The sequence below is a fragment of the Synchiropus splendidus genome, chromosome 1 (assembly GCF_027744825.2).
Source record: "Synchiropus splendidus isolate RoL2022-P1 chromosome 1, RoL_Sspl_1.0, whole genome shotgun sequence".
Taxonomy (NCBI): Eukaryota; Metazoa; Chordata; class Actinopteri; order Syngnathiformes; family Callionymidae; genus Synchiropus; species Synchiropus splendidus.
The window spans coordinates 43,822,044-43,843,402 of NC_071334.1; the positions used below are offsets into that span (position 1 = coordinate 43,822,044).

General features: G+C 43.6%; 1 protein-coding gene across 2 annotated transcripts; it reads right to left on the bottom strand.

Moving 5' to 3' along the window:
- Nucleotides 1-469: 469 nt before the first annotated feature.
- Nucleotides 470-20,983, bottom strand: rfx3 (regulatory factor X, 3 (influences HLA class II expression)). Of its 2 annotated transcripts, none has more exons than XM_053860020.1 (17): nucleotides 20,818-20,983; nucleotides 14,694-14,806; nucleotides 13,207-13,295; nucleotides 11,808-12,066; nucleotides 10,735-10,809; nucleotides 10,313-10,494; nucleotides 9,084-9,203; nucleotides 8,878-9,002; nucleotides 8,693-8,808; nucleotides 8,295-8,410; nucleotides 8,054-8,205; nucleotides 7,880-7,977; nucleotides 6,840-6,989; nucleotides 6,557-6,765; nucleotides 6,333-6,486; nucleotides 6,224-6,266; nucleotides 470-5,170 (listed from the first exon to the last, which is right to left on the bottom strand). In XM_053860020.1, exons 2-17 carry the CDS (start codon nucleotides 14,799-14,801, stop codon nucleotides 4,890-4,892), a joined length of 2,277 nt encoding a protein of 758 aa, XP_053715995.1. In that variant the 5' UTR covers nucleotides 14,802-14,806; nucleotides 20,818-20,983; the 3' UTR covers nucleotides 470-4,889. The 2 variants fall into 2 exon arrangements, with proteins under 2 accessions (XP_053715995.1, XP_053715987.1); XM_053860012.1 differs by having other exon boundaries at nucleotides 8,054-8,208.
- Nucleotides 20,984-21,359: the final 376 nt, after the last annotated feature.

A 21,359-nucleotide genomic window follows, 5' to 3' on the forward strand; every position in this document is an offset into this window, starting at 1 on the left:
GGGTGAGTCTCCCCAGTGCTTTAGCAGCATGGGAATTTTATCCTATTTCTGTCAACATGTAGTGAAGTGTGACTCGCAATGTCAGCGCAGTTGAAGTCACGACGACAGCGGTACCTGTTGTTCCCTTAAAGAAGCGCAAAGTTAAAGTAGCTTACCCATAGCTGTCTGGTCCAATGAGACCTCAGCAGCAGACCTCATGACAAGTTGAAGACCCGATCTCCAGAGTGAGTATGTTCGCCATGACGGACCCGAAAAACAGACCAGTTTTGAACCGTCAAAACTAAATGTGGCCAGTTGGAGTGAGGGTCATGTCGGTGTTTCCCCTCCAGACCTCCAGACGCAGGGCAATAAGGTCAGCAAATGTGAAGTTTAAAAATGTTTGTCAAATGCAGCCATAGAATTAGCAATAAAAGAATCATATTTCCAAAAAAAGCTTCAGAGCAAACACAGAAGACAAGAAGACACTGGACCTTGAACAAGAAAACGTTTATTACTGCAAAGACGAGTCACAAATTTTAAGAAAACAACACTAAAGAAGCTAGCCTGAGCTGAGATCTGAAATATTCAGAAAAAACAAACTACATGTGTCTTCAGTCATATCTAAATTCAGCAATACGACACACTAAATCATAACATCTTTAGAAATATAAAAGTCGCCCCCCGTTTTTTTTCCCTCCTTTTTTTGTAAAACACACGTTACAAATCACCCGACACGCGTTGCGCTTGCTTGCCAAATTCAAAACATCGCTGCGAGGAAAGAAATGGTGAGCAGGCACACAAAGAAAGTCACATGATCGTTGTGTGTGTGTGTGTGTGTTTATATATATATGTATATATATATATATTAGATCAGATACTATACATCATCCAAAAAAGAAAGGGAAAGCAATCCCGTTGAAGTGAACATATTCCATATAAAGTGGACATAAAGAGCGAATCAAATAATTAGTACAAATAAATATATCCATTTTGATAGATGATATCGAAGGAAGGAGGAAAGTAAAATGGCGAATGCTTGTGCTTGCATCAGAGCGTGCTACAGCGGCCACAACTCACTAGACTGTCAAATGGCACTTGAACATCCAAATACAAATCTTAACAGATCACAGCATTCAGGAAAAAAAAAAAAAAAAAAAAAAAGAATCACAATCATAAGAAAACAATGCTTTTCCACATACAGCCACTTGTTGATAGTTCTATACAATACAAAGCTGTTTCAGACCGTGTGGCGTTTTCCTCCACCTGCACCTCTTTCCGTAGCCTGCCAGAGAGCCTTCGGTCACCCAGGCCGTCTGCACTGGCCCGGCCCAAGTTCAAGGCACTGGAGTCTGCTGTGGGTCAGGCGTCCCTTGACATGATCACAGAATAGCTTATTTTCAGTTTACATTTTTCTAGCTGGCTTTTTCTTTCTTCTGAAGTTTGGAAATCAGTCTCATTTTTTTTTTTTCATATTTAAAAAAAATCTTCTTTTCCTATGGTGAGATACAGTTGGCAGCATCAGTGTTGGCGAGGATTTCAGCAGCACGTTGAGTCCGGAGAGCACTTATGACCCCAAAAGCAGTCGACCCATTTCACTTGAGGCATGGGAAGAACTGGCCCTCGACATGGCCAGGTGTTCCCGGGGGAGGCCAATCAGGAAGTAAGACAACCGCTTGAATTCACTAGCGTATTAAAAGTGATGTATTTAAGACGCGCGGCCGACAGCGACGATGATGTGTGGCAGATTTTGCACATGAAAACAAAAGCGTTTTAGCAGCTGGCTGCGTCCGCATCACTGATTCATTCTGTTCCTTAAGACTTTCAAGTGGTGGACGGAAACCACTGGTTCGAAAGGTCCAAGACAAAGAACGTGTTACAGGAGGCTATTGTCTGTTTATAGAGCACTTTTTGAACCAAAGAAAAAAGAACATACCTGTGTATTTTTTTTTTTTTTTTTACCTGATTCTTCAGAGTTGGACGGGTTGAAGACTTCAAGGTGCTTTCAAAATCACTCCACCACCATTAACTTTTTGTAACTTCAAAAGATCAGCTTACATGGTCAGATACCAAAGTAAGGGAGTGTCCATTTGTCATGAATGTGCACTCGACAGGGATGCGTTCACGTGACTCTGATTTGTTCAGATCCTTTTCTACAACAGAGTCGGATGGTCACCGCGGGATGTTGAAGGAAACAAAAATGGAAGTTTTTCTTTTTTTTTTTTCCCCTTTCAAATGACTGTAGTGTTGTGTTCGCACTACGATGCATTTAAAACCAATTCAAACAGATGTTTTTCAAGTGAAGCTCAGAGTGACCTGTCGACGTTCCAATATTTGTTTTGAACTGTAAAGTCAATCCACAGCGGAGTAAAACAAACATTTACTGTGACTTGTAGAACCAGTCGTGTCAAAGCCACACAACGTTTCGATTGTCGAAAGGTTTTTTCCCCTCACATATACAAGATCATTCATTTTGTTTTGAGAGGGCGTTCTGTTTCTGATGCGTAAATATCTCCAACGTAACAAAGCCAGATGAGGAGAACATGACGTGCCACTGTTTTTCCACCACTGCGGTGACGGATGAAGCCAAACTAAGGTCCAAACTTCTCTCGACGGTTTCCCTCACGCTCCAACATTAAGTTAAAAGGACACATGTTGAAATGACTGGAGTGACGTGAATAAAAAAGGGTCAGGTTTCAACTTAAAAACAGCAGTGTAGCTCACTTTACACACTTTATCTGGACAAAAAAAAGGACAACTTTCTGTACAGCAGGTCACTGGTTTCACTCTTAGTACCCTTCGTCACATACAGTCAAAAACGCAACACAATAAATATCAATAAATAAACACGCAAGCGGAGGAAAAAAAAGTGACAAAATTCGCTCTTTACAGAGGATTAATCTCAATATTTGTCACACGATTAAAAAAAAAAAGGCTTTGACAGTTCAAGTATATAGATGTTTTTCTCTCTACTGGATGTTTGGTCCCCCCCACTGGCCCTCCCACCCCGCCTCTTTCACAGTCTATCAACTACTAACAGCAGAGCTACCGTCAGAACAACCATGTACAATCAGATCGACCACATAAAAAGCAACAAATATATGTAGTGTCGTCAATATTATATTTCATTTACATTTATATAGATCTATATATCTCTTTGAATATCAGAAAATATCTGCTTTTGGTCCACTGTACAAAGGTTCCAAACAGAGGAGCAAAAGAACGGCTCGACAGACTAAAAGAGTGTGAGTGTGTGTGTGTGTGTGTGTGTGTCAGCTGAGAAGAGGAGAGTTGTGCACCGCCCCTCTGTGTGTGTGTGTGTGTGTGTGTGTGTGTGTCGGGTGAAATATGGATAGTGTGCTGCACAGGTCAAAAGGGCTGGCACCACTGGTTTGAGGTAGGGTGACTGATGGATCTCACACACACACAGACACACACACAGACACACTCAGATAGTGAGCAGACATTCATCCTTCACACGTCAACGACAAAGGCAAAGAAGGCCAGTCCAGGCCTGCAGAGGGCGACGTGGGGCAGGCGCAAGGCTAGAGACCATGATTCACATAAGCTTGGTAGGAGCTGAGCAACAGCGTGTCGGTGTCTGCGACACTGCTGCGTCAGCCCAAATCCAGTCACCCGTCACCAGACCAACTCAAAAGCGTGGATAGGACGATCGCGACACCTCGCCATTGCGGCGGCGGCGAGGAGGTGCGATGCATTAGAAAGGATAAGGCACTGTGATAAAGCCGAGGTACACGAAATCCCTGACATTCGTTCTGCTCTGCGACATGGCACTGTGGGACAGGAAACGGCTCAAGCCGCTTCCTCTTAGTGGTGCGTTTTTGGTCCTTCCCAATGAAAAGCACGGGGATTCAAATGAAGACAGGAAAGCTGGTCTGGTAGGGAGCCACGCCGGGTGGAGACGCCACACAGGCGGGTCGGCTACTGCGTTTTTGGGGCTGCTGAAGACGGTTCTTTTTTTAGATCAAGGTAGGTACAAAATATGTAAGAATTAGAAAATAAAGAACCACCAAAAGTCGCTGCACATTTGCTGCTAACCACATTTTTAACTGAACTACCAACTTCAACTGAAGGAGGGGTTTTAGAATTTACCTGAAAGGATGAAAGTAAATTGGTGAAGATTTTCAAAAGGAACCAGAGCAAGTCAGCTTCTGGTTCTTAAACTGCTGACAGGGAGTGGGAGGAAGGAGAAAGATGCCACAGTCTTTCTCTTCTAATTATTTTTTTAAGCATCAAAGTTGCCTGCAGCAGGTTGTATGAGAGGGAACTGAACTGACCTCTGTCGTGTTTGAGTCATATCGAATGACCCGTCGTCTTCAGCGGTCCCAACACGCATCGGAACTTCACATGAAAAGCTGGCGACAATGTTTGCGCTATTTACATGAGCAGCAGCGTCTGATTCCACTCGGTTTTTGAATCACTTCTACAACAAATTATTAAAAAAAAAAAAAAAACCTTTGATCTTTTCAAGCGCCCTGCGCGAACTCACACGTGTCAAGCGTGTGAGAAGAGAAGCGAATAATAGCACCATGTGTTGTGGGGCGACCCGTTGGAGGCAAAGCAGATGTGATATCGGTACAATCGTGTTAGGGAGAAGACAGCCAGCACTTGAAAGGGATGTCTATGTACAATGGGCCGTGGTGTTTATCTGGGACTTTGCTCTGCTGGGACGGGTGACGTGGATTTGAGCTGCCGGGCGTCAGCACTAGTGTAAAGAAGGTAAAACCCTCCAGCAGCATTGGACTACAGCACATACATATTATGGGATCACACCACATCCGGGCGGGTGGTCAGTCAGACACGGACACCCCGTCACCTCCAAGGACGAGACAGAGACGGAGAGACTCACAGCTGGACATGATATGTGAAGAGCAGGAGAGAGGATTGTGGCCTCAGACAGAGGCGTAAGTGTTGCCCGTGGCGCTGCAGTGGCGGATGGTGGGCGTGCCCATGGAGGGTGTGAGAATGTGTTCGCTGTGGTCCTGTGGCGGCTGAGGCAGCGAGTGGAGGACGTTCGGCTGGACCACACCCACCACCGGGTGCGAGCCGTCCTCCATAGCGCCCACCTGGATCACCTGAATCACCTCATGCTCCGACTTCTCTCGCTTGGGCAGAGGCTCCCCGGAGTCTTCGGTGTCATCGTCCAAGTCACTGTCCATCCCACTGGTCTCATCTGAGTAGAAACGCAGAGGAAGGTGGAACGTCAAATGACTGAGAGACGTCGGACGTAGCGTAGCGTTTCACGGACAGTGGTTTGTCACACCAAACAAGGATTTTCATTTTGATCTAGTCGCGGCAAATAATGCAAATAAACTTTTCATGTTAACCATTTGGCCCATTGCACAGCTATTGTTTTAACAATGGATATACTTCAGGATGTGAGGTACAACCGCTACCAGCAACAACATCAAAACAATGACGGATGAATCAGAAGGACTTGGGTACATTATCGTAGTTTGAAACTCATTTTTAACAGGAGAAACTTTCATGAATGATGCTTGTATCTGAAACCTGCTTCAAGAGTGAGTTTAGTTTGTCACACTGTTACAGGGCTAAACTCCACTTCAGCCCGCTTTACGAGCATTATATTGAGAACTGAGCCATTTGAAGTGCTGTAGCACTATCGGGTCCTAAGCCCACCCTCCTCTGACACACATGCACGCAGCACACGCGGGGCCCCTTTAGGCAGAACATTCGTCTCTTCATGGATTTGATTCCGAAGACTGTTGCAAGTGATCAGAGTGATTACATCAATGCCTTCATAGATATTGCACAACAGAAAAGTCCATTGAATATAATCACCCTGGACCCAAAACACACCAAAGATTTTATTTTTCTAAGTACAAATTCACCAGACGTGTCTTTAAATTAAACACTATTATTCCAGTAGAGGGCGCCACTGTGGCGCTCCAACGCAGTATCAGAGCTGCGTCGATGCAGCGCAGCACTGCTGGACACACCCACTGAGGCATCCTTACTGATCACCAGTAGTCGCCCTCTCATGTGCTCTTACCTCACGGTGTACTTGAGGAATTACTGCAAGATCCTGCTGCTTGCTTATACAAGCTAAATGGATTGTCCCTCGACTACATCACTGACCATCAACCTGTTGAATGATCAGTCTTGGCTTTCCCTTTCTCTAAATCCAACCTCCCTTTCAACTTTGACTGATCAAAGAGCAAGTTGGTTAGCACTGCTTCTGTGTTGAATTTCACAAAACTCTTACCTTTATCCATATTGGAGAGTGACAAGGTGTTGAGACTGTCAAACTGCAAACAAAGGCACAGGGGTTAAGAGGTTGACGGTGCCCACTTCTACGGCCACGGCAGTCGTACCTCTCCCATCACACCGATGGGCGTCTCTCCGGTTGCTTGAGCCACGCGGTGCTCCACCAGGTAGAACATGTACTCATCATAGAGCAGGCGGATGAGGTGGAAAGAGCCGAAGCTGGCGGCACTGCGCAGGGTCAGGTCTCTGATCACCATGGAACTGAGGCAGAAACAGAACCTTGGTCAGCAGACGTTTGCTCATCCGACGGGGTTATGTTATAGGTGCAGACCTGTAGAAGGACCACTTGAGCAGGAACTGTCTGGCCGCTCTCGGGAAACTGGGCCGGTGCTCATACGGTTTGAGCACTTGGGTGACCACGTTGTCCAGCCAGGCCGCCCACTGCTCCAGAGAGCTCTGCTGCTGCAACGTGGCCTTGAAGTCCTGCTCCAAGTGCTGCACCAATCCCTCCTCGCACTGGCACACCCACGAGGCCTGCTCCTGTTTGTCAGAGGGACACCAGGTCATGCTTGCGCACAGCGACGGACGACCCTGTCGGATATTCCTGTCCTCACCTGCACGTTGGCGAAATCCACTCGGTTGAGATCGCTCAGCATCTGGTTGATCTGAGACGTGTTCTGCAGCACAGCACGAGCCGCCTGAGCCAGGTGGTTGAGGGACGTGTATCTGCGCAGTGTTTGCGCAAAGGCACTAACAGCAGCAATCTGTAGAACACACAAGCGTTAACAGTGCTGTACCAAAACACCAGTTCACGCTTCATATGTGCAATGTTAGCACCACAACCGTAGAATCGGAAGTGTGTTGCAGCAGTTTAGTCAAGTTGCTTTTTTAAATCATAACCGAACAAATAACAGAGCAGAGGGTGAAACAAGGTTTTGGAACCCAACAGGACGCACTTTGTTTGGTTCAGTTGAAGAGTCATTCATTTGAGGGGTCTATGCAACAGCTGGTGTATAGGACAGGGAGTAACTGGATCAGTTTGCCATGAGTGGTAGGCCACTTCTATCATGGGCAACTGGGGAAGAGGTTGTTGACTGGACCAACCTTCTTTATTTTATTTCCATCAATACATTTCAATATGAGTGGTTTGTTCGCACCACAAAACTATTGTCCAGTCCTGAGTGCTCAAATAGATAAAATTGTGCCAAAAAGGAAAGGAATGTGAATGAGATACTTCAGAGTAACTGCACGTTTTTGTCATTCTGACTGAGAAAAAGGCCAAATGTCCAAACTCACCCACACTTGCTGATTCAACATTCTCTTTGCAATGCTTTTTGTTTTGTTCTTTTAAATAGAACCACAACCTTTTAGAATTGAGATCGTGATTTATAGCCATCAACAGTTGGACTCTATGTACCACCCTGTATTGCTTCCATCTTCTAGCTAGGTAAGACGCTGTTTCTTCAAGTGAGTTCAAAGACAGCGAGTGACATCACGCAACCTCACACAGTTAAACTTTAATGTTATTTATTTATCCATATAATATTAGAGGATTCATAAAGCTCAACTTTACCACCAGATAATCAAGAGAAAACCTCAAGCTGGAGTTATTTTTTTTCAAACAGTTGAAAGGTTCAGCAGAGATTCAGCATACCTTGGTCTGGATCATTCTCTGTGGAATCGCATTCATGGCATTATTTAACCAACCTTCCAGGCTTTTGGCAAAGTTGCGAATGGCTTGAGTCAAGGCACCTTCAGACAACAGATGACAAAAACCCAGTTAACTATGACCAAGCATGTGCAGCGAGGTAGGTTGAGAAAAACTGACTGGGAATGGGTCTCAGGACATCAGGAATCAGGATCTCGACGAGGGCCTGGTACATGAGATGGTCACAGGTGCTCATCCATTTGAGCACGGCCTCGTTTCTGCAGAGCACCAGCAGCTGCGAATGTGGGAGTCGGGCTTCAATCTCACTTATGCTGCTGCGGAAATGGACACGCATGAGTTCCAGACACAACAAATCTTTCAGCTTAATGTTGCATTATTATTATTGATGTTGATTTCTCACCTGTTTTCTGTGATTGTTGCTCCCTGGACAGAGTCAGGGGGTGAATAACGCCAAAATGTTTGCCAAAGCTTCTCGATCAGGCTGAACTGGAGGTTGACAACGACATCCAGAATCGCCTGAGATAGAGAGGACTCAAGTCAGCACTACAAGACCATCAGCTTGTAGCAGCAATAAAGGAATACAACATTTGGATGGAAATGGTTTGCAAAAAGATGAACTTTTCCCAAATTCTCCCATACTGCACGTTCCCCACACAAACCACGTCAAACTTGTATTTCAAAGAATCTGAACCAAGTGTTCTGTAATGCCTCTCTCCGTATCCGTGCATTTTGTCAACAGACTAGACTATTAAATGAAAACCTATTTTGAGGTTTGAAAATGTCAAACGACAATCTGACCTCACAGTGCTCTCTGTAAAGGGATTGGAGAGCTTTCACATCGTCAAGGCTGATGTTGTCGATATTGCTCTGCCCGAGGTCCAGCTCCACAAAGTCGGGGAGAGCGCGTGATGCATCTGTGGGCGCGACAACATTTTAGACTAAATAAAAGCAGGCATTACAAAGGTCACTGGTTTAGTGCTGACCTAAAAATTGCTGGTGGTGCTGACTCTGTGCGATGACCGTCTGCTCGGCAGCACCAGGATGGTTCTGGCCTCCGCTGGGATAGTTCTCTCCTGGGCTGGTGTCAAACTTTTGGACCGGCTTAAACCTGCAGCAACAAGCGAATCAGAACCTGAATACCTCAACAATACACTCAACATTTGATGAAGCATCAGTGCATGGTGACGACCTCTGTTTCTGCTGCACAGGTTGCTGTCTGAGGGCCATGTACTGCATGTCTTCCTGGAGTCTGTTCAGCGGTGAATCCGGTTTTACTCGTATACCATAATAATGATATTTGGAATTCCCCCTGAAAGAGAAAATGAAATGTATCAAGGCAAGTGATGAAACAAATAGATACTCTTAGAGAGGCCATGCTGACTTGAAAAACCATTAAAAACACAGTCATGTAAATAGTCACTGTAAAAATATCGTGGAGACAATTTAAAGTGACACAAAAATAATTGGTATAATATTTCACTTCTGCTTTTATTTGCAATATTTATCAAACTGAATGGGGGAAAATATCAATTTAAGCATGTGCTACACATGTTCAGTGAGTAGATGTCCAAAAGACGCAATGGATTCTTCTTCTTCCTTCTTCCAGCTTCTCCCTTCAGGGGTGGCCACAGTGGATCATCTTCCTCCATCTCACCCTGTCCTCTGCTTCCTCTTCTCTCAAACCTACAAACCTCATGTCCTCCTTCACCACCTCCATCAACCTCCTCTTTGGCCTTCCTCTCCACCTTCTGCCTGGCAGGTCCAACCTCAACATCTTCATCTACCAATGTACTGGCTCTCTCTCCTCTGTACATGTCCAAACCATCTCCATCTAGCCTCTCTGACTTTGTCTCCTAAACACCTGACCACATGTGCTGTCCCTCTGATCTACTGCTTCCTGATCCTATCCATCCTGCTCACTCCCAGAGAGAAGTTCAGCATTTTTTCCCAGATAGATATTTTGCCCTTTGAGAACAGACTCAGTGAACACAGTTGGTAGTCGAAGAGCAAGAGCTTAAGAGCCTTGAGGATGGAACAGATGAGATACAGCCACAGCCAGACTTTCACTCTAATTCAATCAATCACTCATTTATTGTTTTGAGGCATGAAAAAGACTGGCAACTGCCACGTGTTCTTGCATGATTAAAAGGGTCTGTTAACAAATACTCATAGACGTGGCTTTTGAACACCTACTCACTGAACATGTCAAGCATGTTTCAATCCCCGGCCCCTCCAGTTTGGTCTGGTGAGCTTATAAAAGCACAAGTTCAAAGCCAAACCTTTCCTTTATTTTATTTAATAATTGCATAATGTACTATCATACTTTTTTAACCTCTCTATATAAAGCCATTGTAAACTATGAGACACTTCTAGTTTGTCTGACTGTTAATGGTCCAAATGAGCAAGCAAAATAAATACCTTGTTCCGAGGCGCCTTGTGCGAAGTCCCATGAAGATGGAGCGGATGAGTTTGCCAAAAGAGGCTGCATTGACAGGGTCCAGTTTCTGCTCCTGGCAGTGGCGCAGATAGTGATTGTAGAGGGTGGATCGTGGGAGACTGACGCCCTCTGCTGTCTCATAGTTGTCTAACAGCCACTGAAGCTACAAGAAAAGTGATGGCGTCAATGCGGTGAAGGGCACACAAACTGTCGACATGCCAGCCTGAAAAGTCAGCGCTCTGCAGAGGCATCTCTGAAGCAATCAAGTGAGTGTAACTCAAATAGATCTCCAAACCAGCAACGAAAAACAAAACAAATGAAGTACAAGAGGGAGAGAGGAAGAGGAAGCGAGCATCCCAAAGCAATAGGAGATTAAAGGCGAGCGTTCGTGAAAGCAACTTACATGGCTGTTGAGCAGCGAGCTTCTCTGACTGGATAAACCCTCAGATTTTTGGAGCGTCTCAATCGCCATTTCAATCTGATGAACCACGAGGCAGAGAACAACAAAACGTAAGAGGAGGAAACAAAAATGAAAAAAAAAAAATAAGGTGCAGATCTAGACCCATCAGAGGACGAGAAACTGGGAAAGCTTACAAAGCGAGCAGCGTTAACTTGAGCGAAGCAGCAGAATAAATCAGATAAGAAGGTAACAAGGATGCACCCTGGCCTTAGACAGTCAGGTATTTCAAATACATACATTTAAAACCTTACCAATACAAGAGTTCCCCTTCGTCTTGTGTTTGAATTAAAGTCTTTCTGCTCTGATCTTGCGTCATCATGTTTTTTTGTGAACAAATAATACAGATCAGATTGATCTAAAATAGATTTTGACTATGGCTTCCATGAGTGTGAAAACAGTATTGTGACATAAAATGATAACACCTTGCTCGCGTGTAGCCCTCATTCTATCCTGTGATGAACAAAGCAACAGCTCTGTCCCCAATCTCAAGCAGCAGACATACTTCTATATCATACATGCTCCACCCTCTAAAAGGCTTTGAAATTAGCCCTCGGAGTGAAACCAATTGCTAAGCCTGTTAGAGGGCTACGTGCATATAGAAATGAGTTACATCCAGGCAACTGTAACTCTTTCCATTTCCAGCAACTAGTCACTTAATTCATATAGGGTGGTTCTGACAAAGCTCAGGTACAATGTGAGACACTCACAGCTTCAAAATCACGAATTATTATTTTCAATAATGGTGGCGAGGATTCTTGCCTAGCATCGCTTTTCCTGCACAGTTTTGGCAGGAGCAAGACACCAACCAAGTCGGTGCCCACACAGCACTGGGAACACAGCTGCTAAAATGATTGTCAGATAAGAAACACAGTCGCGAATCAAAGAAGGGGGTGATAACGGAATCATGTCAATATGCGCAAACATGTGACCACAGGCACCATATTCATTCCTTTGCTGGAGCACTTTCAAGAAAGCTGGATGCGAACTTCAAATACAAGCACTGTAGACAGACTCACAGTAGCAGGGGACGCCCGTGCTGTCTGGGTGGCAGGGTGACTGCCGGGGTTTTCCATGAGGTAGGGCCCCGGACTGCTGTTGATGACTTGACCCGCAGCCAGGCCCATGTTCATTCCTCCGCTGCCACCTCCTCCGTTGCTGGTCATGCCGTGTGTGGACACCACAGTGGACACCTGTGACGAACTCCCTTGCGTGTCGAAGTAGCTGCCTCCGCTGTTCTGGCTGTACAGCTGTGGCTCTGAGTATGAGTAGGTTCGTCTGTTCCAATGACAAGTTGGCAGAGAAGAGTCAGCAGAAACCGACTTGTACTTGCACCTCATCAAGCAAACTGAAGTAGTTGCCCTATTTTCTGTGATGTATGTTTACTGAACATTGACTCTCTTAAGATTTTCATATCACTAATTTGCTGTGAATGTTGCAGGCTTCTTTTGGAAAGTGATTTGTATTTTAATTGGCATCTTCAGGCTCTCACCCACAACATCTTGTCTCATCTATGCAGGCTATTTAGAGAGCCTCGTGTGAATAACGGATCACCACTAAAGGTCATCCGTCTGAACGTCGGTGCATTAATCCCTGCAGGCCTGACTGGAGGTCAGCATCCATGCGACTTAGCCCTCAGTGAAACGTGGATGTGCAGTTTATCTAGTCAAATCTTCTTGAAATGAACAATGGCTTGGCTGGACTGATGGAGGCCAAAGCTGAGCTTAGTTAAAAAGTAGGGACGCTCCGATCAGGGATTTTGCTGCCGATCACTGATACCGATCAGCCAGAGGTCCGATCACCACCGATCACTGATACCGATAACATGGATTGACAAATGAATTTGGAATCAAAATGATGAGACCTTCTGTGTACATGATGTGAAAACACGAGCCATTAAATCATTTAAATTCAGACACATTTTAATATGCCTCTTCAATGAGGGGTAACAATAGGAGAAAAAACATGTAGAATGCAGCAACTATTCTGTCATAAGGACAACTGGACAACATTTCATTTGATGTGAGACGTCGTAGTTTGGTGAGTCTCTTGAGACTTAACTATGTCCGTGAAATATTGACATACTGCTGCGCTAACAGCCAGCTGTACTAACAGCTGCTGCTGAGGAACCAGCAGTCTCACTTTCATGAGCCCAGAAAACTCTCTGTGCTCCGTCAAGTGCTGGAGCTTTAAATGGCGTGTTTCATTTGAAGGCGCCTCCCTGCGCAGGATTTTCCTGTGCATGTGCAGCAGGATACAAAGTTTAAGCGACAGATTAAAAGAATCTTCACGGCTCCAGAGCGCCAGCTGTCACACATGATCAGTTGTTGTGATCAGCATTCACTGCCACTGAAATCAACTGAAATCACGATGGATGACCGATCGATCGGAGCATTACTATTAAAAAGACTAACTTACATGTTTCCATTGGTGTAGACGCCACTGTTTTCCTCCACATACTGCACCTGTGCTGGGTAAACATGCTGAACCTGTTGAACAGTCTGTGTCTAGAAAGACAAGAGAACAAGACAATAAAATACTTTAATTAAATGTAAATAGCTGCTTCCACACCAGGACACTTTCAGTTATTCACTCTCGAGTGTTGTTTGTTTGGCAATGCACTCCTTGTCTCGGGGTGTGGCCAACAAAAGCCTTTGCTTTAACTTGTGATTCAAATCAATCTCTTGGAAAAAAACAATTTTCAAACTTTATAAAACATCCAAGATGCAGAAATATTCTGCAAATTCTAGTAACCTTTTATCATCTATCAGAAAACTCGATTTGAAAACAGACTATTTAGTCACTTTTTTTCTCCATTAGTTCTTCATCAACTCATTTTCACTCTGAATGGATGCACACTAAGCTCTAAAAGGTGTACTGTGATCTCCACATCTCTAACATCTGCCTTCAGAACCCACTTTGTACAAGAGACTAAGGAGATTTAAATGTTTGTCACTGATCTGATCCGCTCTTCTAGACTGATGAGCAGCATGGGCTCCACTAAATTAGCATCTCAGGGATTACCAATAAAACTAGTGAGCGTTTCTGGATATTAAATGCAAAGCTTCTCAGGTTCTCTCCTCACTGCTTTGTTTGGATGTCAGCATTCGCTTTGCAGATCTGAAAAGGTATTGTAAGATGCCGGCTTGCCGTTTACACAACGGATACTGCGGACTTGAATCTGAGTGAGACCACCACCACCTGTAGCTTTTGCAATATCAAAACGTTTGGGTGTTTTTTTAGTTTTCAGATATCTGATTGAAACAAGTATCTGATGGCATTCATGTGGCCATGAGCAAATGCGGCCTTGCTCACTCATTGAGCAGGAAACGGTGCGAATAGAATGGAATCCTATGCATCTCCAGAACGAGAGCTGCTGACAATACCTTGCACTGCTTGGTAGACCATAGAAACACACTGAAAATGTTAACTATAAATACATAAGACAGACAAAATAACTAGCAAATAAAAATGGTACCCTCATAGTTTTAGAATAATTCTTATAATTGACAAGCGTTTGAAGATGAAGCCTTCATCGAAAAGTTAAGTACTATACCATGTGGCCTTGAAAACATTACATTATGAATGTAGCGACAGTTTCACCTTCTGCTTGACTGAAATTATCGGTTGAAACCTGCATCACGCTGACGCAGACTGACTGTGAGCTCTTCGGTTGTATGCTATGATGAGCACGATAAGCAACTAAGTCGCTGACTTCTGTGAGTTCTGTGCTAGATACGGATGAATAACCTCCTCAGTACTCAGCCTTCTACACAAGGCAAAGAAATTCAACAATTTTAAATACGCTCCTAATATTCTTAATTGGCGAAAGTCAATCAGCGTTTCATGATGTTGAAGGGTGGCGGAATCATTAGTAGCCTCACGGACAGGAAATCTGGTTGTACCTGTTGCTGAACAGGCAGCTGCTGGGTGGAGCCAGTGGACTGGACAGGCACGGTGGTCTGAATAGGGACAGTGGAGGTGGAGTCAGCGCCTGCTTCCGGGCTCTGCATGGCGCCTACATAGACAAGAACCAAATAAAAATTACTCACCGTGAATATGTCACCAAAAATAGGCCTCACCAGAGAAGTCATGCACATTAAACAGCAGATAAGACATTTCCTCTTCAGCCATTTTCTGCACGTAAAATAACCGCAAATGACAGGTAAAATACGGTGTTCTGGTCTGAGAGGTAGAAATAGTCTGATAATTGCTTTTACCCAAATCACTGCTGTCAAATCTGCTCCTTACACACAGCACCTGTTTCTGCCTGGTGGTTCTCTGTGTACCGAGACACTCATGCATCCGTGACACATGGTCTTGTCTCCATGTTCACAGCCATAAAACAAGTTAATATTTAACAATCTCCAAATAGATGCTGCTTCCCACAGCTCCGCACTCTCTCTGGGTTCACATGGAAACTTCAAACGTAAAACTCTGCACCAATACAACCAAAACAACTCCGTGTCGTTGGTTTTTAAGAGTCAGCTGGACGCTGAGGCTGTAGTGCTTATTCAGGCCATGACTAAAGGACTTATTCAGCAGGCCTAATGTGATTTAGTTTTCAAGGTTTTCTGCTGATCTAAAGGAGCCAAAGTGAAGACTGTAGGATGCCAGATGCATGTGATAAGGTCAAGCATTCATTGCGAGGGTAACGGCATCAACGAAGAACTTCACGATTAAATCTTTCAGCTTAAGCGTAATATGAGAAAAACATGGAGATACGTCACTTGAATTGGGGGGGGAGGCATAAATAATGGCAACAGTGTGCTTTTAAGAACTCAGTAGTATCGAACTCAGAAAAAAAAAAAGAGGATTGAGTAGCTATGGTGTGCAAGTCCAAAATGACATGACACATGGTCAATTTTAATGCCACTTGCAGACGTCAGCCCTCAGAAGATCTTTTCATTCAGGAGCGCAGTTTTGTTAAACCTGTGATTACCCAAGCTGCCGGACCAGCTGGCTGATGAGTGTTCTACCTAACACCATATTCACTAGCCTCTCGAAAGGTTCCATTTTCCCACTGGTGGCAGTATCTAGCAGAGTTCCCACGGAAACTTTCAGTGGCTCTTTTCTTTTGTGTAAATGTTTCACCATTGAAACAAGGCTATACCAGCCTGCATCTTGAAGATAGAAGGCATAACAACATCAGTTGAAATTTCAGAGCCCGGCAGGACCTGTATTTGGACAAGGACCTGGGTGTTAAAACAGTAGTCGGACTATGATTCCGCCCAGTCGCCCAGATCAAACCTCGCTTGGTTAATTAAGGAGTGCTTCCTTCCAGCTCCATCTCTCTTGAGGGACAACACACTGCCTACCTTCAACTTATACTGCACTCAACTTCTCAGTTTTTATTCTGAATGCCAACCTTGAGGTGGAACTACACAAGCTGATGTAACCTTCCCCGTGGAAGTGATCTGAATTGTGTAGCAAGAGTCACGCAACTCATATCCTGCAGCAGGTGGGACCAGTACTAGAATAAAATATCTTTAAACACGCATCATCGTCATCATACAATCATCACTCGTCTCCACAGTCAAGCAAGGTAAAAGTGCCAAGCTATCATGGTCTGCTGGGAACCTGCCTAATTGTGGAAACAAGCCCCAGTCTAGGAAAAAAGAAAACACCCCAACCCCCTTCCACAAACACACATGAAGACACAAACACACACCTTCTGCCTCACTATTCAGGAAGTCCCATGTGGCCTACTTAAAGGCTGTGCTCCACTGAGTAAGTGCAAGTCCTACAAAGACACAGAGGAACAAAAGCCAAGGAACCAACTTGCTTTATTTCCACCTGTTCCATAAAGTGATAAAGAAATTAGCAAACAAGTAAATGGATGCAGATCAGCTGTCTTCGATGAAGGCGAAGATGTCCTTTAGAAGCAAACCAGCATCAAGTCTTGAACAGGGTTATGGGGAAAAGGGTAGATTAATGTGAGGATCAAAACAAGCTCTACAGGAGACAAAGAAAAAGTGATTGGTGTTAGCTTTGCTGCAGCATGAAAGAGCCTACGCACAGCTGCACCACTGATCAATCTTCATTGCAACATTAGCACCTTCACTGACCAGGACTCACTTTATATCATTTCAACTTGCTTCATACAAACATGAAAGCCTGACAACGGCTTCTCCATTCACCAAACATCAGCAGGTTATCACAATGAAACCTGAATAAAACAGAAAATGAATAACAATCCAAACTCATTGGCAAACAGACGACAAAAGACTAATAAAGGTAAGAAAAAGAAAAGAATCATTTCTTTTACGATGAACAGAAGAGTAAAATCAGAACATAGAAACTGCTATTGCTACTGCTTCTGATACATTTCCTTCACTCTTGCGATGTTGCTCGTAGAGAGGAGGTGAAAATAACGTGAGGGACTGCACTTGACTGTCCGACATTCAGCAGGTATCACAAGAGTGGAACAATGTGTGACTTAAAAGCTAAAGCTGAGCTACTCATCCAATAAGCAACGTAGATATATGAGAATGGAATAAAAAATATACATTTGTAGTGCAACAACACCTGAATCCATTTGCTAAATGAACATAGGCTATGCTTTCTATTGATAAATCATAAACCACTCATGGACATAACTCATCTCATCTCCAAGGCATCAGCATCACAGTCATCAGAACCATCTAAAATCTCATGAGACTAAATCCAAAATCAGATCATTGGCCTGATATAAATTGGGTTTACAACTCACACAAACCCTTTCTCCTCCCATCTTTGATACGCATGATTTCCAGTGCGCCCGGGGAAATAAAACAAAAACATGCAGCAATCTGCTGAGCCATGAAAATGGATGAGTGAATAATTGAATTAATCGCCCCCCTCTTTTGGTGATTGGAAATGCAACAGGATCCAGGCAGCAGGTGGCACCGTTCTATTCCTGCCTGACCAGACAGCAGGTAAGAGGTAACATGAGCTGATAACTAGCAGTTCCCCAACATCCTCTGAGTGCGTTGGGCGACTGCTGGAGCTGGCCTTTGTCGATGTGGACGTGGGATATGGAATACGTTTGGATTCAATAAGCTACAGTAATAAAATCGCTGTGTTTACTGCTACGACTTTGATTAACAGACAGCCAAGCTGATTCATTGGGAAACAATGGCCTTAAAAGTAAATAACGTTGGTGTAATCCTATTTATTCGAAGGCTCTGATTTATTCCCAGTTGGTGTTTGCACAGTTTCACCTGCTCTCCTCTCACCTGCTCAGGTGGCCTACTGGGAACTCAATAGAGGTTGCTGTAAAGAAAACCCTAAAGACACCCAGTTAACTGTGATGCAACATTTGGAAATCATGGCTTCAAATTTACATATAGCAACCTCACTGAATCTATTACAAAATAGCTTGTTTAAGGTGGCTTGAGGGACAGTAGTGTAAATGAGTAATAAGGCAAGACTTGTAAACAAAAGTGCCATATATACGAGGTAAGCAAGCCGGGATTTCTCTCACAAGCCATATTCGTGACTAATATGTGTGGCATTTTCAGAGGTGCGACACTATTACACTGGAGGTAAAAACAAATTCTGAACTAGGGTTAGATTGAATTCTTCTGTATGAAACAAAAGTGCTGAAAAGAGATGAGAGTCTGTCGTGTTGATAAAGAAAGATAAATCCAGAAGCTTAGAAATGAAGCATGAGGCCCACATTAATGGTTGTGTCAGCTCAGAACGTCAGAGGCAGAAACAGTTTAGCAAAGATTCACAGACTTATTACTTTATTAGTTTGACTAAAAATTCGGAATGTGTGAATGGGGGATGTAAGCATGTAAAATACAAGTAAATTGTGGAGCTCAGCATTTTAAGGGCAGTCAATTTTCCAATTATGTCCATTTTCTTCCAATTATAGTCATTATTAAAGACTTCACTAATGTGAATCTTATTTGCAGAGAAAAGACGTGAGCCATTGGGAAGTGAATGTTTCAGGCCATTCATTGGTTTCTTTGCTTTCTTTTGCACAACTATCAGCAGTTTAGACAGAAAGATGTCTGTATATCAGGAGCAAAAACATTATTTTATTTTTCTCAACATAACCCAAATGTGACCCAAACAGCCTGCAACCAATGGAATAACTCACTCGGCTCAATGTAATTAATGCTGAAGGACAGGGTTTTTCTTATTTTTATTGCACAATGATTATGTGCATGTACTTGGCAACATTGAGTACAAAGAAAAAGACAAATGATTTGATGCTGCAAAGTGCTGCAAACAAAATCACCATACCGACAAACGAAAGTGACAGGCGACATAGCAGTAATTCCACTAACTCATGTCATGTAGCCCAGAAGAAAACCCCAAAACTTCAAGCTCAAATGTAACAGCAATTTAAATTGCAGTATAAGCAAAAATACCATGACCTGACGCCAGCCATCTTTGCCCTTCAACAGGCTGTTTTGTATGGAGCATCGATTATGAACGTCAATCCGCCAATATCTTAACTTCATAAAACTGTCTGTTGGCACCAACAGACCGGAAATCAATGGGTGAGCAAATGTTAGTTTATCATGAGTGCATCTTGCACAATAAGGCAGAGTTTCATTTTGCAAAAATTTGGTATTAAAATATAGGCTGATATAAGCATATTGCAATCTGTAGCCACCTTTACTTCTTTCTAAAGGAGTCCCAGTGACACAGCATTGAATAAAATCAAAATTGGTTCAGGCCCTAAACTTGCAACAAAACATTAAAACTAGGGCTGCAATGAATACTTAAGTATAACTAACTATTAAGCGCGAAGGGTTAGTAATTATTAATTAGTCAACTAGTCGTGACATCATTATTTTCTTAGCACTAAGAGGAGAAAGAGGCAACATGACCATCGCGACCCAAAACATCCAAAGTCAAAAGACCAGTTCACAATTGACCTGTCACGCCACATTTTGAGCAATTTAAATTCAAATAGAAAGTTTCAAAACGACATTTAACATCAGCGTTTACATCAATTAGCATTTTTTATTTAGATTTATTTACAATCAGACATCTTGCTATGGTCATCAGAGACGTACGCCGATTAGTCATAAAATAAATTTGCAAAAATATTTAACTCATTTCTCCAAATTTGAGATTATGGGATGGGGAATTTAATGATCCTGGCTACAAGGTTACAAATGAAGATGACTATTAAAGGAACAAATGCATTTTGAAATGAGGGTTGTTGAAGATCAGGCTTCAGGTGTGTTACTACAGGAAGCATGAAAAAATAGCGTTGCACTATATGAGCTTTATTAATACAACACATGCGATTTTAATTTTGTAATCTGGGGGTGTAGCCGGATTAAAGGGGGTAACTACGGGATCCTTGCAGGCGGAGGAGAGAAATGACTTGTTTTGGGTTATAAATAAACCCAATGAAAGAGATTGTTACTATCGGATATCGGATATAAGCTGTTTTCAAAAGGAGCGAAAGCACGTTATCAGAAATCGTATCTCAGGCACTGATGCCACAAAGAGGGCAGGTGGAGAGCGAGCGAGTCCGTCTTGCTCCCTAAGACAAAAGGGAAAGTAATGGCTTAGCGACCATCAGTGGCTGTGACGATCACCCTCCGTTTTCACAAACACGTTCGAAATGAACACATAAGCGAACATATCAACAAATGAGAGGAGGATTCCACTCGACCACGTCCCTAGAAAAGGGGTACCAACAGGCATTGTGACAGGGCAGCGCAGGCGTTAGCAACTTAGCAACAACAGACACCTGCTCCACTCCAGCTGACCAGTTAGCATCAGCCCGAAGCCGTGTTGCTACTAAGAAAACGGCTTCACACCATTCATACACTAAGGGCATGTTTAATACGTGACGCCACGGTGCGGGGACATCTACCCCCCGCAAGATTGAACGACCATAGCGGTGGGGAATGTGTAGAAAAAGCGTTAGCACGCAGGCTAACACGTTACAAAGAAACACCCTCGCCTCTGCTATTGAGGCAGCCTTTCTCCAGCTCCGCACATTTCTACCGCACAGCAGACCCTCAGGACAAGAACGCATCGAAGAAATACATTGAAGGATATATTCCAAACCTGAGCTGTGGACTGGTTGATGGATGAGGATGGTGGAGGAGGTGGTAATGATGAAGCGAGAGGTTGTTGTTGGTGGGTTACAGTCGCCAGGACTACGGGGACTATGGCGCTGCCTCACCGGGCAACAGTTGCTATAAAACTCAGCGGGCAGGTGGGAGGAGATTGCACTCAGACTGGCGAGTCACATCATTAAAATGTATTTGTTTACAATGCCGTGTTGTGTTCTGTCTCACAAAAAATACACCATACGCTTGAACGATAGCTGAGTGATTCTGAACATGGTAAAGGTGCTGTCTGAAATATTTATTTCATACATTGCTTTAAAAAAAAAAAAAAGCTTTCCCTTAAAGTAGAACAACAACTTGAGCTAAATGCGTAAATGAAATGCATTTTCTCATGAATAAATGTCATTTTGGTACCAATATATTAATATATTGTGTCAGTAGGTACGCAGATTCTAAAGAAATGTATGGTGATGATGAAATACTCGAGCTTGTTAGAATGAAAAATGTTTTGAATCGTTCCCACTAGATTATGGTCCC

Excerpts from the sequence above, each read along its gene's own strand:
- rfx3 (XM_053860012.1), bottom strand. The coding sequence starts at position 14,801 with ATGCAGAGCCCGGAAGCAGGCGCTGACTCCACCTCCACTGTCCCTATT. Across the intron at positions 10,810-11,807 it reads CACGGGCGTCCCCTGCTACT|ATTGAAATGGCGATTGAGAC; the intron begins GTGAGTCTGTCT and ends GTGGTTCATCAG. Across the intron at positions 10,495-10,734 it reads GCTCGCTGCTCAACAGCCAT|CTTCAGTGGCTGTTAGACAA; the intron begins GTAAGTTGCTTT and ends CTTTTCTTGTAG.